At 44.1% G+C, this 17765-nt stretch overlaps 1 protein-coding gene across 2 annotated transcripts in view; it reads left to right on the top strand.

Annotated features, from left to right (window-relative positions):
* atp2a3 (ATPase sarcoplasmic/endoplasmic reticulum Ca2+ transporting 3) overlaps nucleotides 1-17765 on the top strand; it is a 172855-nt gene that overhangs the window by 142898 nt on the left and 12192 nt on the right. For both annotated transcript variants that reach the window (XM_048612471.1, XM_048612472.1), the window contains exons 12-17: nucleotides 726-848; nucleotides 5014-5232; nucleotides 9838-10173; nucleotides 12571-12791; nucleotides 15033-15235; nucleotides 17238-17323. In XM_048612471.1, the coding sequence (XP_048468428.1) occupies nucleotides 726-848; nucleotides 5014-5232; nucleotides 9838-10173; nucleotides 12571-12791; nucleotides 15033-15235; nucleotides 17238-17323 (1188 nt within the window). The remainder of the gene's footprint in view (nucleotides 1-725; nucleotides 849-5013; nucleotides 5233-9837; nucleotides 10174-12570; nucleotides 12792-15032; nucleotides 15236-17237; nucleotides 17324-17765) is intronic.

The raw sequence follows: 17765 nt of genomic DNA, 5'->3' as shown, positions 1-17765 counted from the left end.
AATTAATTCCTTGCAAATGATTGTTGAGTAACTCACTTAAAGCCGCAGGCATTCAGTAGCCACTGCAATTTGGAGAAAAATCTACTGGGCCGCATTGTAATGAGTGCTGTCAACTGGATACTCCATTTTATTTCATAAGGATTTGTCTTTATGTATTATCAAATCTCAATGTGATTTACCTGAGGTGAAATGACTGTATTTGAGACCAACATGTCTGTTTAGCTGAGACCTTACCAGTTCACAGAAAGTGTTTTGGCTGTGGCTTTTTGTGTACAGAAGTGTGTGGCAGTTGTCACAAAAATACTTTTGCTAACTTAAGCCTGTTGTTCTGTGGTAATTTAAATACTGTTTCTAGGAAATTAATGTTTTTCTTGTGTATTTAAGTTTAGTGGAGGGTTGATTGTTGAGGATATTGACGAATTCTTCTAATTCTGCTTCTGAGAGAATCTAAATACCAACAATGTCAACTTAAATGCAGGCAGTATTGTTACTATGTGACTGGACCTCCTAATAAATGAGCTAGTGAGAATGAAAAAGGAGCCCCTGAAAACCAAAATGTAAAAGTCAAGAAGTGAAGTCCTCAAAAGTATTCGTTTCACCCCTGCTTGAATATCTAGTTAACTCTTATCGTGTCTGGTTGACTCTTTTGGTGTGCTAATTATAAAACGTTCCTTGGTTGATCCCACCTGTGCTTAAAGTCTTAACATCCATCTTCTTTTCGGCAGACCATCAAGCAACTCATGAAGAAGGAAGTGACCCTTGAATTCTCCCGTGATCGCAAATCCATGTCCGTTTATTGCTCTCCGACCAAACCCACAGCGAATTCAGGAAGCAAAATGTTTGTGAAGGTAAGAAGCCACCACAACATGATAGACAAATCATCTGCCCTCATGGGTTACTTAGAATCTAACATCTGCTGCTGAGCATGTGAGGAAGACAGCTCATCAGGTCAAATCACAGGAAGGGACAGAACATTATAACATCTTAAAGGTACTTCGAAGGCAGCAATGATACAGGCACACTCTATGTGAAAAGTTTGTACCCCTTCGGAAGAACCATTCTGTGCATTCTCCAACCCATTTCTGACAAATGGACTGGGGTTTGCACCAACTCGCCCTGCAACTGTTTGGTGCCCTGTTAATCTTTCTTACCTTACAATTGTAACACATGATTAACATTGAGGCCCAGAGTACTTTTTCAGTCCTTTTAAGCATGAACTGCAGACTGGATATGGTGACTCTCTGTCTAAGTAAGGCATATATTGGGTGTTTTTTTTTTTTTAAAAGTTTGACCTTATGAATTTTTGCTGCCATTGAAGAGGTGATGGTGCCAGAGTGTCCATGTGCCTAGACTAGTAATCTAGAGACGGAGGCTTAATGATCTGGGGACATCCCATCATGGCAACTGGTGCAGTTTGAATTTAGTTAATAATCCTGGAAGGTAAAGCTAGTCTAAGTCTTACCATAGCCACTATTAGGCATCTGTTTGTATAAGCCCAGCTATTTCACTAATGTCCCTTAGGGAAGGAAATCTGCCATCCTTACCTGGTCTGGTCTACATGTGACTGCAGGCCCACAGCAATGTGGTTGACTCTTAACGGCCTTGTTAGCCACTTGAGTCAAAGGCCAAATATCGGCCTTGCCAACAACACCTGGATAAAACAAAATCGAAGGAGGATCAGGAATTGGAATCTGGGAAACCTGTAGGATTTCTTTCATCCGTTCGTTCTGAAGCCAGGAGAACCCTGCTGGGGCCACAGTATACCCAGTATTCACATATAGCAGGGCAGACACATTCACATCTTCAGGTTTTATTAAGCAATAAGGCAGCATTGAAATTTTTAAAAAGTGGTGCCCGCGGTATTATTTGCTTAATCTGCATTTGAACAGAGTCCATTCTGTTGACGGTTTCTGCCACAGCAATCATTGCAATATGAGGTGGTCCTTGGCAGATGTTCTGATATATTGTGTACATTGCTGTACAGCTTGGACTTTGCTGTCAGATGTTTGTGACTCTGTGCTGGGATCTCCTCACAGTCACATACTGGCAGGAGCCGAGTCCAGGAGCAGCATCTGTCATTTTTTACAAGGGTGATTGCGCATTACTCAAGGTTTTAAGACCACCCGTTAGCAGAGACTAAATCTGCCTTCCACTGAGTCACTAGCCCCCTAGGAACAGGCAATAAATGCCAGCCAGCAACACCCACATCCACAAGTGAATAATAATAAGAAGAAAAATTATAGAAGCTAGTGTTTCTGGACTGAAAGTTTGCTCTATTTCTGCAGCAATGCAGCTTGTCTGTTTAATGTCCTTCTGTCCCACTTGCATTAAGTAGCCTAAATTCAGGAGCTGTTTGATGTTCCCTGTTATTGTCACTTTACTCCGATCGAGGGAGGCTGGGATCGGGCTATTACTTGCTATCGGACACAAGCACATGGCTGCAGGACACCAGAAGTGTACAAAGAAACTGGATGTTCTGACCTGAGCTGGCACAGTGAAGGGTTTTATCTTCAGTATTGAAGGCATAACATTGCATCTGTTGCTTTCCTAGCTTGCAAAGGGTGGAATTCCCTCTCATTAACCACTTGGCAGGAAGAGTGGATGAAATCTTAATTCCCTTCACCTACCTCCTGCCATCAGTGCTTCCCAAAGCTCTTTACAGCCAATGTTGCCACATGTGCACAGCAAGATCAAACAAACAGCATTGCGGCAAATGAGCTACTCAAGTGCTAACGATTCTGATTGAGGGTTGAGCATTGGCCAGGAGCCTGAGAGAATTTCCCTGCTCTTCTTTGAAGCAGTACCGCAGAATATTTTACATCTTCCTGAACAGTTGGGAGGGAGCTCACCGGAAAGGTGCCCTCTCTCTTCCGAAGAATGCAGCGCTTTCTCGATAGTTTACAGTGAGACCTGAACTGACATTGAGAACTTGAATTTATACAGCAGCTGTGATGTATTACAATGTCTCAGGTCACTGTTATGGAGCAATACCTGGCAATAAGGCATTTGGAGACCAAACAGCATGGTCAGAGAGATGTATACCTTTCAAGAAACATTTAGAAGTGGCAAGCAGAGCTGGAAGGCCCAAGGGATTTAGGGAGAGAAAATTCCATGGCTTGGGGCTTGGATAGCTGAAGCCATGGCCACCCATGATGGATTAATTAAAATCATTAATGCTTAAGAGTCCACAGAATTAGCAGCGTGCAGAGATCTGGGAATGGGGTCAGTGATGCGGGGTTGATGGACTTGGCAGAAATTGTGAAGTGTAAAAGTCATGCAGCAATTTGCAAACTTTAAAATCGAAGTGCTATTTAACCAGATGCCGATGTAATTTGATGATTCCCACAATCCTCCCAAGATTTCTACATCGCTGTAACTGTGGCCTCTTGAGTGACCCCAATTTTAATCATTCCAATATTGGTGGCCATGTCATCAGTTGCGTGAAGCCTAACTAAGCTCCTCCTTAAATCTCTTTGCGTCCCCCCTCCACCTCTCTGTAAAACTTTCCTGTTTGACTGAGCCTTTGGTCATCTGACTTAGCTCCTTATGTGGCTCAGTATTGCTGTTTTGTATCATTCCTTAGGGCATTTTGCAGCATTAAGGGCACTATGCAAATCTATGTTGTTGTTTAAATGGGTGAACAGGATTTGATGTGATTTAGGTCTCCAATAACAAAAGGTTCGAATAACCTTAGGTGAATTAAGTGCAGAGCGTGGGACAAATATCTTTCAGGAAACGTTTTAGAATCCGTAGAGTTCTGGAGGATGACCACAAGCACATCTATTAGCTCAACAACCATGTCTTTCAGCACTTTATAAGTCATCATAGTTTAAAAGCAAAGCACTACAGATGCTGGAGATCTTGAATGAAAACAGAAAGTGATGCAAAAACTCATCAGGTCCAGGAACATCTATCGAGGCAGACCATACAGCCTGTTGAGTTCACACTGACCCTCCAATGAGCATCCCACACAGACCCACCCCCATAGCATATCCCTGTAACCCTGCATTCCCCCTGGCCAAAATACCTAGCCTGTACATCCCTGACCGCTATGGGCAATTTAGCATGGCCAATCTACCTAACCTGCATATCGTTGGAGAGAAACAAATTATGTTTTGTGTCCAGTATTTTATTCTGTTTTTATTTGTTTAGTTTGTCTGCTATTTCCTTACCCCCAACTCCCCACCCATTATGGCTTCTCTGTCTCTACCTGTAATAGACCCACACTTTGTATTGCTCACCCTTCATTATATGTTATATAGAAGTTTTTGCAACCTGTTTGTATGTTACTGTCTGCGTAATTTTCATACTTTATTTTCCATCTTTACAAGTTTCTTGGTGCTTTTTGTTTGATATAAAATGCTCTGTTATTTCTACAACAACTCGACCATCCCCATGTCAACTGTTTCCCTTAGCCCCTGAGAATCTGTCACCCTCAAACTTTGAATCTACTCCACGATTGAGCATCCACATCTTTAGGCAAAGAATTCCAAAGATATTTCCTTTTCAAGTTCAGGAATTATAATCAAGCTTTTAAGTTCTGTTTTACGTTCAAAATACTGTAGCTGGCAAGCCACTTTATGCCTCAGAACCATTGAAACCTCTCTTTCTATGATGATGTAGCGGGAAACGGGGATGACAGTGGCTCAGGTTAGCACTGCTGCCTCACAGTGCCAGGGATCCCAGTTCGATTCCAGCCTCGGGCCACCGTCTGCATGGAGTTTGCACATCTCCCCATGTCTGAGTAAGTTTTCTCTGCATCCTCTGGTTTCCTTCCACAGTCCAAAGATGTGCAGTTTAGGTGGATTGGCCATGAGAAATGTAGGGTTGTGGGGATAGGGCAAGGGGCTGGGTCTGGGTGGGAGAGTCAATGCAGACTTGATGGGCCAAATGGTTTCTTTCCAAACTGTAAGGATTCTATGATTCTATGAGTTTTGCGCCTTGCAGGTAAATAAACCTTTTACTCAACATTTGGCAGAATGCTACTTGTCTGATGAAAGCATTTGTTTTCAGGGAGCTCCAGAGGGAATCATTGAACGTTGCAACTACATCCGTTTTGGCACCATGAGGGTGGCCCTGAGCCCTCGTTTGAAGGAAAAGATCATGAGTGTTATCAAGGAATGGGGAACAGGACGGGACACCCTCCGCTGCCTTGCACTAGCCACCCGCGATAACCCACCGCAGAAGGAGGACATGGACTTGGAAGACCCTTCAAAATTCGTCAAGTATGAGGTGAGAGTTACTTGACTCTATTGCAAACAGTGGACAGTGGAGGAGGGAAACAGGCTGTGAGGGATTGAGAATCGAGCTACCTTATTCCTTCCTTATGCTTGATCTTAACTGAGAGCATCATGAGAGCCCACTGCACTTTCTTTTCCTTGAAACTCCAACTCTCTGACTCCGAGATGAGAATGCTGTGACTGAACTAACTTTTGACACCCTGAAGATGAAGGGGCACAAGTGTTGCTGGGAAAATGATGGAGACATAGTGTTAAAGCTTTTTGATTTGAACTCACCAGGCCAGAATCACAGGAATGTCAAATCGTGATGGGAACAACAATTTATCTTGCAGGAGATAGGGGTCAAAACTCAAACAGTTTAAATTGTTGCGTCCTTTTGAAATTTGGGTATTCTTGCGACTGTATTGATGAGTGCAAGACTAAGAGCATCGTTCCACTGTCTTTTTTCCCACTAATATCCAGGTTCCATACTACCAACTGACTATGGAGGAACTTAAATGACTCCTGAGAGAAAATAAGATTTCCATTGCAGATTAATGTCTTCCTCACAAGAAGAATATATCCTAAGCTGTCTGCTTCAGTTAAGCATTCTAACCTGATGCGTATTCGTGCTGAGAAGCCAGAATTTACTGTTTGCATTTGGCTGGAAAAGTCTTCTGTTAAGTATATAATAACAGAGTCCACTCAATGCCCAACCCAAACCAAGAAATTCAAACCATTAAACACTACCCATTCACTCTCCCCGACTGTGTGCAATTCCTGATCCAAGTATAACATTTAAATGTAAAGTACTCTTCCAGGCATAAAATGTTCCATAATTTATCTTATTCTTAATATTGTCTCACTAAATTTAGCCCAGTGATTTAAGAAAACAAAACTGTGGCAGAAGTTCCCCTGGAGTGAGGCAGATCCAGGGCCAAACTCCAGCACATCTTAAGACAGGGTGCTCTGGTTCTGGGGGCATAGGATCATAGAATCCCTACAGTGTGGAAGCAGGCCATTCAGCCCATCAAGTTCGCACTGACCCTCCAAAGAGCATCCCATCCATACTCACACTCCTACCCTATCCCTGTAACCCTGCATTTCCCATGGCTAACCCACCTGGCCTGCACATCCCTGTGCATTTATTAGCATTTTAGCACAGCCAATCCACCTAACCTGCACATCATTGGACTGTGGGAGGAAACCGGAGCACCCGGAGGAAACCCACGCAGACACAGGGAGAATGTGCAAACTCCACACAGACAGTTGCCCGAGGCTGGAACCGAACCTTGGACCCTGGCGCTGTGAGGCAGCAGAGCTAACCACTGCAACATCGTGCTGCACATGGTTCAATTACTTCAGAGAGTCTCCTTCCAGCTAAGAACTGTGCTCAAGCCGGGGCTCAATGGGTGGCACTATCACCTCTCAGTCAGATATGTTTTAGGGGGTTTGTGTGCTATGACGGAGATCTGAGCACAAAGTGTGGGCTAGCGTTACTGCGCATGACTGGGGATTGGCTGCACTGGTGGGGGTGCCATCTTTCAGATGCAATGTTAATCCAGGCCTCCGTCTTTCTCAAACCGATTACAGATAAAGAGCACCCGAGATCCCTCAGTGTTACCCAGTATTTAACTCTCAACTAAAAAATATCCATTACCTGGTCACTTATCTCAATCCTGTGTGCAGCATGGCTGCTACATTACAACAGTGTCCACACATTCAGAGGATATAGTTGGCTGTAAAGCCCTTTGTGGTGTCCTGACATGCAAGGTATCAATGCATGTTCGCCTTTTGTATGGCTGAGAAAATGATGGAACAACTTGATGGCATTTTCTGGTCTGGATGGCTGGAGGTGGTGTCCCGGTTTTTAACATGGGGAGTGTTCTTGGAGCAATGATGTTCTGATAATACTGCAGGGTGTTATTTTCTTACTCTTCATTGCACAGTGACACACATTAATGGGGCAGAACCGTCACAAGGGTATTTGTGCCCCCCCACCCACCCCCGCCAGTGATTGTTCAGCCTCATGCTGTCCTGTGTGCCTCCCTGCAAAGTTGTTGCCAGCAAAAGTAACATGGGAAGCTGGTAAAACAGCACAAGCTTCCTCTAAGAGGAAGCAGGTCCTGGAGACAGGCTTACCGAGCAGGCTAGTATCAGATTCAGCACTTCCAGATTAGGATTACAAACTGCCTGCTGTGTGAATACCCGGGGCTGTGGGCTAATGTTCTCTGGTTAACGTTCAGGTACAGTCATTCATAGAAATAATGTGAGAATATTGGCAGTAAACCTTACAAATAAATAATCGTCTGCTCGAGTTGAACTCCAGCTCATGCCCATCACGCTCGGGCTCACTGATTCCTCAATGAAATTCAAACCCTGCCAATCCCATTGTAGCCCGTCATAATCCTGCCAATCAGAATCGTCCTGATATTTTGGGTTTTTTTTGGTTCGGTTAAAGGAGGTTTGAATTTGATTTGACCATGGCGTATTGGTTGTGATGTCACTGCATGGCAATACCTCCTGATGATCCCATTTTCTTTTCCTTGATCTCTGCTGGCCAATAGTGGACTGATTAAAATGCCAGGTTTCGGTTTTGCTTCCAAATCGTACCATCCTACATTAAAATAAAATGCCTAGTTTGCCTAATGGGTGCACTGGCTTGGCTAAGGAGCCAGTGGTGGTTCCCATCAACAAGTGGTCAGGTTGAAGGTGGGTATTTCTGATCCATCTGCTCAATGTGCCGATGAGGTCTGAGGTGGGGCAGCGGGGATATAGACAAACATAGAAGTGCAAGAATTTGGAGTAGGCTGCTTGGCCTCCTGACCCTAATCTGCTATTTAATAAGATCATGACTGATCTGATTACTCCACAATCCCGCTTACTAAGATAAACTTTCACCCCTTTGCTTTTACATCTTGATCTACATAATCCTGCTTTAAAATGATTCAGACTCTGTATCTGCCACCTTTTTTAGGATGACAGTCCCAAATATGATCTGTTGTGAGATAAGTTCCTCCTCATCTCCGTTTTAAATGGATGACCTATTATTTTTAACAATGACCCTTATTTCAAGATACTCCCACAAGAGGAAACATTCTCTGCACAGTCACCTGTCAAGCCCCCTCAGGATATTATCTGTTTCAATCAAGTCAGCATGGTGCCTTAGTGGTCAGCACTGCTGCCTCACAGCGCCAGGGACCTGGGTTCGATTCCACCTTTGGGCCACTGTATCTGTGGAATTTGCACATTCTCCCCATGTCTGTGTGGGTTTCCTCCGGGTGCACTGGTTTCCCCCCACAGTCCAAAGTTGTGTAGTTTAGGTGGATTGGCGATGCTAAATTGTCCAGGATGTGTAGACTAGGTCGATTAGCCGTGGGAAATACAGGATTAGCAGGATAGGAGAGGGGAGTGGGTCTGGGTGGCATGCTGTTCAGAGGGTTGGTGTAAACTCAGTGAGCCAAGTGAGCTGCTTCGGCACTGTCGGCATTCTGTGATAAGTCACCTCTTACTCTTTGAAACTCCAGTGGGTACAAGTCTAACCTGTGCAACCTCTCCTCAACCTCTCCACCCATTATAGGTATTAGGCTGGCAAACCTTCTCTGGACTCCTTCCACCTCATTTACATCCTTAAATAAGGAAACAAATAATACTGTACACACTAGATTCCCAGATCTGGTCTTATCAACTGCTTATATAAATTAAGTATCATGCTCCTCTAGTATTGAACTCCCCCTTGCAATAAACAATAATATTCTAAGATAACAAGGTGTGGAGCTGGAGGAACACAGCAGGCCAAGCAGCATCAGAGGAGCAGGAAAGCTGACATTTCGGGTCGGGACCCTTCTTCAGAAATAATATTCTACGAGCTTTCCTGATTACTTGCTGCAGTTGCATACTAATCCGTTACAATGTATGCATGAGTACACTCAGGTTCCTCTTCATCTCAGAGCTCCACAATCCCTCATCTTTTAGATTATATACTTCTTTTTCATTCTGTGCAGGGTTTTCAAATTCAAATCATTTAGAGACGGCATCAGTAATGAATGAAATAAGTTGCATTTCACACAACATCAGAGTATCCCGAAGGTCTTAACAGCTGGATAATTACTTCGGAAGTCCTGTTCCTCTTACTGGCAGGCAGTTTGTATGCAGCAAGGTCCCATATGGGCAGATGCTGATGTGCAGATAAATATTGACCAGGACACCAGGGAAAACGTTTCTGTTTCACTTCAAAGGGGATATTTTATAAGATAGCAGAAGGGACTTCGGTTTCAGAAACAGAAGTTGCTGGAAAAGCTGAGCAGATTTGGCAGTATCTGTGAAGAGAAATCAGAGTTAACATTTCGGTCCGGTGACTCTTCCTCAGAATTCATCAGACTTCAGTTTAACGGCTTATCTAAAGGAAATCTCTGGCACCTCACTATTGCACTGGAGAGCCAGTTAGATTTTGTATTACGGTTTCTGATAACATAAGTATATTGTTATTTATGACCTGGTGAGAAATATGTCAGCCATTGAAAAGTTTGGATTAATGCCTGTTTTTGTTGTGGTGTGTTATGCTGCTTTCTGATCTCTCCACTGTTGAGACACTAATTTCTTTCCTCTTTCCCTTTAGACTGACCTAACATTTGTTGGCTGTGTAGGGATGTTGGACCCACCGAGAAAGGAAGTTGTTGATTCCATACAGATGTGTGAGAAGGCTGGTATCCGTGTCATCATGATCACCGGTGACAACAAAGGCACTGCCGTTGCCATTTGCCGTCGGATTGGAATCTTCGGTGAGAATGAAGACGTGACTGAGAAAGCGTACACTGGCCGGGAGTTTGACGATCTGACACCAGAGCAGCAGCGGGAGGCCTGCCGCTCCACGCGTTGCTTTGCTCGTGTTGAGCCTGCACACAAGTCCAAGATTATCGAGTACCTTCAGTCCTTCGACGAGATCACAGCTATGGTGAGTCTGGGCTTTCGTGATCACTTCCCCAACAACTGGCTCCCCTCCTCACATTGATAACCAACCTCCTTCGGTAAAGCTGTTGGTCATTGCTCCTAACACTACCATATGTTCCTCAATGTCTGATTAATTTGCCTCGAGACTAAATGTTGAGCATGCAAGGATGTTATTAGCTGCAAATGTAAATCTTCAACTTGCTGAACAGGAATGAGTTAGCATGGCTATACAAAAGGGAAATCACATTTGACAAATTTGCTGGAATCTGTTTTTTGAGGCTGTAACTAATAGAGTTAAGGGGCAGCCAGTGGATGTGATTTATTTGGACTTTTAGAAGGCTTTCAATAAGGCTCCATGTAAGAGGTTAGCATTTTAAATGAAAACACTTGAGGCTGCAGGTAGTGTACTTTGATTGCAGAACTGGTTAGAAAACAGGAAGCAAAGATTCGGAATTAGTGGGTCTTTTACTGAGTGGCAGCCAGTAACTAGTGGGGTCCTGCAGGAATTGGTGCCAGGACCCCAGATATTCACAATATATTTATTCACTTGAGGAACCTGGGCATCATTGGCTGGGCCAGCGTTTGTTGCCCATCCCTAGTTGCCCTCAAGAAGGTGGTGGTGAGCTGCCTTCTTGAACCACTGCAGTCCATGTGCTGTGGGTTGACCCACAATGCCCTTAGGAAGGGAGTTCCAGGATTTTGACCCATTGATAGTGAAGCAACGGTGGTATATTTCCAAGTTAGGATGGCGAGTGGCTTGGAGGGGAACTTGAAGGTGGTGGTGTGTCCGTGTATACGCTACCCTTGTCCTTCTGGATGTTGAGGTTGCAGGTTTGGAAGGTGCTGGCTAAGGAGCCTCGGTGAGTTTCTGCAGTGCATCTTGTAGATGATATACACTGCTGCTATTGAGTGTCAGTGATGGAGGGATTGAATGGCATCACATCCACAAACAGTGAAACAGGCTCCTTTCTCCTGGATGGTGTCAGGCTTCTTGAGTGTTGTTGGGGCTGCACTCATGCAGGCGAGTGGGGAGTATTCCATCACGCTCGTGCCTGGACAGGCTTTGGGGAGACAGGAGGTGAGTCACTCGCTGCAGTATTCCTAGGCTCTGCTCTGCTCTTGCAGCCACTGGGTTTATGTGGAGGGTCCACTTCTAGACAGTGGTTAAATCCAGGCTGTTGATAGTGGGGGATTCAGTGGTGGTAATGACATTGAATATTAAGGCGCAGTGGTTAAATTGTCTATTATAGGAGATGGTCATTTCCTGGCATTTCTGTGGCGTACATGCTACTTAATTGTATTCATGACTTAGATGAGGAAACTAAATGTAATATCTCCAAGTCTGCAGGCAACACAAAGCTGGGTGGGAGGGTGAGCGGTGAGGAGGATGTGGAAATGCTTCAGTGAGTGGGGAAATGCATGGCAGATGCAGTACAGTGTGGATAACCTTAAGGTTTTAAACTTTGGCAGCAAAAGCAGGAAGGCAGGTTATTATCAGAGTGGTCGTAGATTGGGGAAGGGTGAGGCGCATTGAGACTTGGGTGCTATTGTACACCAGTCACTGAAAGTAAGAATGCAGATGCAGCAGGCAGTGAAGAAGGCAAATGGCTTTCATAGTCTGTGCAGGAGCGGGGATGTCTTGCTGCAATTGTACAGGGCCTTGGTGAGACCACACCTGGAGTACTGTGTGCAGTTTTATCTCCTTACCTGAGGAAGAATGTTTTATCTATGGAGGGAGTGCAGCGAAGGCTTACCAAACTGATTCCTGGGATGACAGTTTTGATATGTGAAGAGAGACTGGGGTAGTTATCACTCTAAGCACTGGCATTTAGAAGAATGGGGTTGGGGATTGCTTCACATGGAAGCCTATAACATTCTAACAGGACTAGACAGGGTAAATGCAGGAAAGATGTTAGATGCTAGAGACAGCGCGAGCTGTCTCTCAGTCAATGTAGTGTAGCCGCTGTTGATAAGGGAAACACAGCAGCCTGTAATTATCCCATAAACAGCAGCAAGACGAATGAACGGATAATCTGTTTTGATCATCATGTGAAGGTGCAAGTTGACCAGGATATAGATACAACTTGCCAGCTTTTCTCAACATCACGTTGAGATCTTTTGTGTTCACCTGAACAGGCAGGCTTGGTTTGGCCCAGTACCTGACTCCCCCAGTATCATCCTGGATTACCCATTTGAATCCTCCAGTTGGATGTAACAAATTAGAGGCAAGAGAGCTGCTAGATAACTAAGCCGGCTTTTAATTTGTGGAAATGTTGAAGTTTAAGTGCTTTTTGTTCACTTTTCCAAGAATATTCGATGATAACAAGTAGTCTTCTGGCAGTCACATAAAGACAGCGAGAGGGAAATGGAGATTCTGTTCTAATGGCTTTTCTCTTGATAGACTGGCGATGGTGTTAATGATGCTCCTGCTCTAAAGAAGGCAGAAATTGGGATCGCAATGGGCTCGGGCACTGCTGTGGCTAAGACAGCTGCGGAAATGGTGTTGTCTGATGACAATTTTGCCACCATAGTCTCCGCGGTTGAAGAAGGCCGAGCCATCTACAACAACATGAAGCAGTTTATCCGCTACCTAATCTCCTCCAATGTGGGTGAAGTTGTCTGGTAAGAAGCTTTCTGCATCAAGTGTGCTCTCAATGGGCACCTATCTGAGACTCTTTAGCTGCTACTAATACACCACATCACCTTGGCGTGCATATAGTCATCCTTCCTGCAGGTGATGCTGGCTGAGCCCCTCGTCTGGAATTCCAGAAATGTAAAGGTGAAAAATTTGTAAGGCTCCTGCCAATTTCAAGCTAGAGAAAGGGGTAGCAGACTGTAGCAGTTTAGCAGCGAGATGGTGTGCAGCCAACCTATGAAGGCCCTGATTCCAGTGATAAATTCTCTAAACACATTCTTCAGACCGAAGTGAATGTCTAGGCTTTGGGCCCCTTGAATAGGTTAATGACGGACTGAAAGTCTTTTTGTTTTCCCAACTGAGTTCCGAATGGGAAATTGATGTTTAAATATGCTGTTCACTCAGTGCCAAGTCTGGAAACTGAACCAATATATCTGTATAAGATAAGAATCTATGGTGTAGGGGCTAACATACCAGCAAGGATAAGGAATTGGTTAGCTACCAGGAAGGAGACAGTGGGGGTAAATGCATCATTTCAGGTTGGCGTGCTGTAACTAGTGGGGTGCACTGCAGTCATTGTAGGGGCCTCAATCATTTCCAATTCATGTAAATGACTTGGATAAAGCTGAATTTGTTCACAGTAGAGAGATCACAGAGGGATGCAGAGGTTCACTGAGTATATTCGAATCAGAGATCGATAAATCTCTAGATATTAATGATACCAAAGAAATGGAGACGGTGCAGGGGGAGTGGCATCGAGTTGGAAGATCACTCATGATGCTGTTAAATGGCTGGGTAAGCGGAAAGGACCGAATGGCCTATTCCTATTCCCCATATTCCTATCAGCAATAGGTCAGATGAGTGGGCAAATATTTGGCACGTAGAGTTTAACGTGGGAAAGTGTGCACTTGTCTGTTTTGGCAGCAAAAGTGTAAAAGCAGGAAACTCCTGAAATGGAAAGAGATTGCTGATCTTAGTACGTCAGTCACATCGAGTTATTCTTCAGGTATAGCAAGCGATTAGGGAGGGAAGTGGAATGTTGTTGTATATTACAAATCAAATGGAATGTAAGAAGTAAGGGAGTGTTTTACAGTGAAATTACAGGACTTTGGTAAGAAGACACCTGGAAAACTGTACATAATTTTGGACTCCATTTAAAAAAGGATGTAATTGCTTTAGGAGCAGTTCAAAGCAAGTTCACACCTTTCACTCTCAAGTTGAAGGGTTTATCTATGGAAGAAATGTTGACTGGGTCTGTATCTGTCGGGGTTTGGAAGAATGAGAGGCAATCTAACTGAAATATGTAAAATCCTAAGGAGACTGGATAGGGTGAATATTCCATCTTGTAGGGGAGACCTGGATGGGGGAGGGGGATGCAGTTTAAGAGGTTTGAAGGAGAGGAGAATTTTTTTTCTCTTGGAGGCCTGTTAGAAGGAGGAATTCTTTTTTCTGGGAAACAGAGAGGCCGGATCATTTAATACATTCAATGTGGAGTTGGATAGATGCTTGGAAAACACGAGAGACAATGGTCAAGGCAGACATGAAAGTGGAGTTGAGACCACAACCAGTTCAGTTATGATCTTGTTGAGTGGTGAAGCAGCTCCAAAGGGCCAAATGGCCTGCTGCTGCTCCAAAGCCCAATGTTCCTACCCCATAAGTGTACACATTCTAATCTGGTAAACAGGATCCAAAAAATTCAACCCATTAATTATTGGTTATATGGGGAAATATTACCTCGATTATCTCCCCCCTCCCCCGAACCCTGTCTCACTGATCCATTGTGTGTTCTGCAGACTCAGATTGATTTCTATCCCAATACTGAGGCTCTGCAAAGAACCTAACGTCAATGTGAATAGCCGGGCAACAAAGCTTGATGTTCGTGGGTATGTGCTTGTGATTGGCATTTACCCAGGGTCAGCTGTCACCAACTTGCATGCAAGTTTAATAAACGGGTGTTCATCCAAGATGCGCTGCCCTTCACACCCATGTGTTGGCATGTCTGGTCAGGCCGCTATGGAAATGCAGAGTTAAGTAGAAGTGTTGAGTTGGACAGTTTGAGAGAACCACAGCCCAAGATGCTGTTTGTATAGCCTGTGGTGACTGTCTGTTTGTTCTGGGGACAGGCTGTCTCTGTGAAACGGTTTGCACTTACTGTAAACATCTTTGATTTAAATCAATATGTTCTCTTGAGTTTAAGTTCTAATTGTTTCTGTTTCTTTTGCATTTAGCATTTTCCTCACTGCTATTCTGGGCTTGCCCGAGGCCTTGATTCCTGTCCAGTTGCTCTGGGTTAACTTGGTAACAGATGGCCTGCCTGCCACAGCACTGGGCTTCAATCCTCCCGACCTGGAGATCATGAACAAACCACCTCGTAATCCCAAAGAGTCCCTCATTAGTGGGTGGCTATTCTTCCGCTACATTGCTATTGGAGGTGAGGCTGTTCCACCGAAACAGCATCCACTGTTCTTGACTTTGCGATCAAATTCATTACAGAGCTTGAGGCTTTTTCAGTCTTGACTGTCATCTCCTGTGATATCCCTTGACAAGGTTATGTTCCAAAGTTTCCAGTTACCAGGACTCAAAACCAAGTCCTCATAACAGGAAGATGTTCGGTCATCAAACCTGTTGATCTCAACACTTCCTCCTTTTTTTTTTAAAGAAGGATGTTAAGTTTTCAGGAAGGGTCACTCAACCTGAAACGTTAACTCTGATTTCTCTCGACAGATTCTGCCCGACCTGCTCAGCTTTCCCAGCAGTTTCTGTTTTTGTTTCTGATTTCCAGTGTCAGCAGTTCTTTCGGTTTTTACTTTTAACTTCTTGTCCGGAAGTTGTTGTCTGCCCATTGATCCTTCTGGGGGGAAATGAAAGCTCAGCAGTGGGAGGAGAGAGCAATCGGAGAGTATCTACTCGAGCTGATCTTGAACAACCATTTATGAGATAGATCTACTGCAGGCTTCACTCCTCCAGACAGACGGACGGGCCTCTGTGTCAGGGCCGGTTTCAGGAATGGATTCCAAACTTTCTATGTTCGGGAAGAGGGTTAGAAACTGGCCAACTGAAGTAGGGTGTGAAGCACTGTGCCTCTCGCACGAGAGGGATCTCACCGTATGTAACAACTCATCCCCCACCCCACCCAAATGCATTTGGATCTGGCTGAGCCTCTCGCCTTTATTGGGCTGCATACTTACTGAGGATCTGGAGATAATCTTCATACGTTTCCTGTCTTGTCAACAATTTGCATGTGTCAAGTTACTGGTGCTAACAGATCCCATGTTCTGTTCAGGCTGAGGGTTTGTGCGCCAACGAGGCTAAGAGCAGCTCTTTGCAAACCTCCAGGTCCACAAACGATGTAAAAACCAAAAGAACTGTGGATGCTGTAAATCAGGAACAAAAACAGAAGTTACTGGAAAAGCTCAGCAGGTCTGAGAGCATCTGTGAAGAATGATGTATTTTGGTTTGAATGAGGAAAGACTGTTATAAAAATAAAAGGTGCCATCTAGAAAGGGGTGCAGAAATAAAACCTGAGTGTGCTGGAGAAACTCAGCCGGTCTAGCAGCAGCTGTGAAGAGAGAAACAGAGTTCACGTTTCAAGTCCGACATGACTTCCCTTTAGAAACGGTGACACCCGGAGGTGAAGGTGCACATACCTTTTGAAGTCGGCAAAACTGTTTGTAAAAGGCGTTGGAATCCGGGACTTTATATTTTAAAAAATGGCAGAGAACAAAAGCAAGAAAGGTGTTTCAAATCTCTCTAAATCCAGGCTGGTCTTAAGCTTGAATATTGTGACTAAATCTTGTCAGCTCATGTCAGAAGGACTGTCAAAGCCTTGGAAAAGATACTCCAGGAAAGTTACTGGAACAGTAACAGGTATAAGAGAACTCAATTATATACCGAAAGTAAAGCCGCAATTTTTCTGCTTAGAGTGGAAAATATGAGGGAGATTTAACAAAAGGGGTTCAAATGTGAGGGTGTTTGGTAAAGTAAACAAGATGAATCTGTTTCTACTGATGGGAGGGTTAGGAAGCAGAAATTTCAAAATAAATTGTCAAAGGAACCAGGATAAAGTTTAAAATTAATTATGATCTGGAATAAACTGCCAGACAGGATAGTGGAAGAAAATTCAGTTGTAGTTGTTAGAAAACAATTGTTGATATTCATTAAAGCCAGGAAGATAGGAAGGAGTCAGGGAGTGGGCCTAATTGGATAGATTTGTCAAAAAGCCAATGCAGGCACAAAATGCTGACCAGTGTTCTATGACGCTAATTTTAAATTTCAACAGAAGAAGCCAGCTGCCCCACTGCATTTGGTTCAGAGATTTTTCGGGTCAGACACTCCTGTTTGACCGGAAAAGAAGTAACAGTACACCCCGCGGGCATTCACTTGATCAGGCTGATGCTTAACCTCCCCTACTGTCTCTCGCTGGTCTCTTTCAGTTTATGTCGGCTTGGCAACAGTTGGAGCAGCCACCTGGTGGTTCATGTATGATGAAGATGGTCCACAGGTCACCTTCAATCAACTGGTAACAGAGCTTCAGTAAAACCCTTTGTGAAAGGAGGGAGAGAGTGGGAGTGTGTTACAATCCAGTAATAGACCATTTGAAGGGATACCTTAAGACAGTAGCTGTTCTATCGAGGTTGAAGTGTTAATCATTAGGTTGCAATTGGTATCTGTTGGAAAGTCTGATCGATTTTCATCATATTCTTTGTGTTGATCCAGCAACTTACTCTGAACTGGAAAAGAACAAACTGTTAGAAGTTTCATTTGATACTAATCCTGGTCTGGGCTCTGTTTATTTGTGGAAAAGCACAGTTGCTGTGTTTTTTTAAGAAGTACTTCATTGTGCAGTGAACTCCATGTTGTGACAGCGTGCTATGAAAACCCAAATATTTATTTTTCCAATGGGAGTCTGAGCTAATTATCAAGCTGACCTGAGAACCATAAAATTCAGAATTTCATATTCT

This window comes from Rhincodon typus, chromosome 26 (assembly GCF_021869965.1).
Source record: "Rhincodon typus isolate 14 chromosome 26, sRhiTyp1.1, whole genome shotgun sequence".
Lineage (NCBI taxonomy): Eukaryota > Metazoa > Chordata > Chondrichthyes > Orectolobiformes > Rhincodontidae > Rhincodon > Rhincodon typus.
Note: the sequence above shows the minus strand (reverse complement) of the source record. Positions and strands in the feature narration are given on the sequence as shown.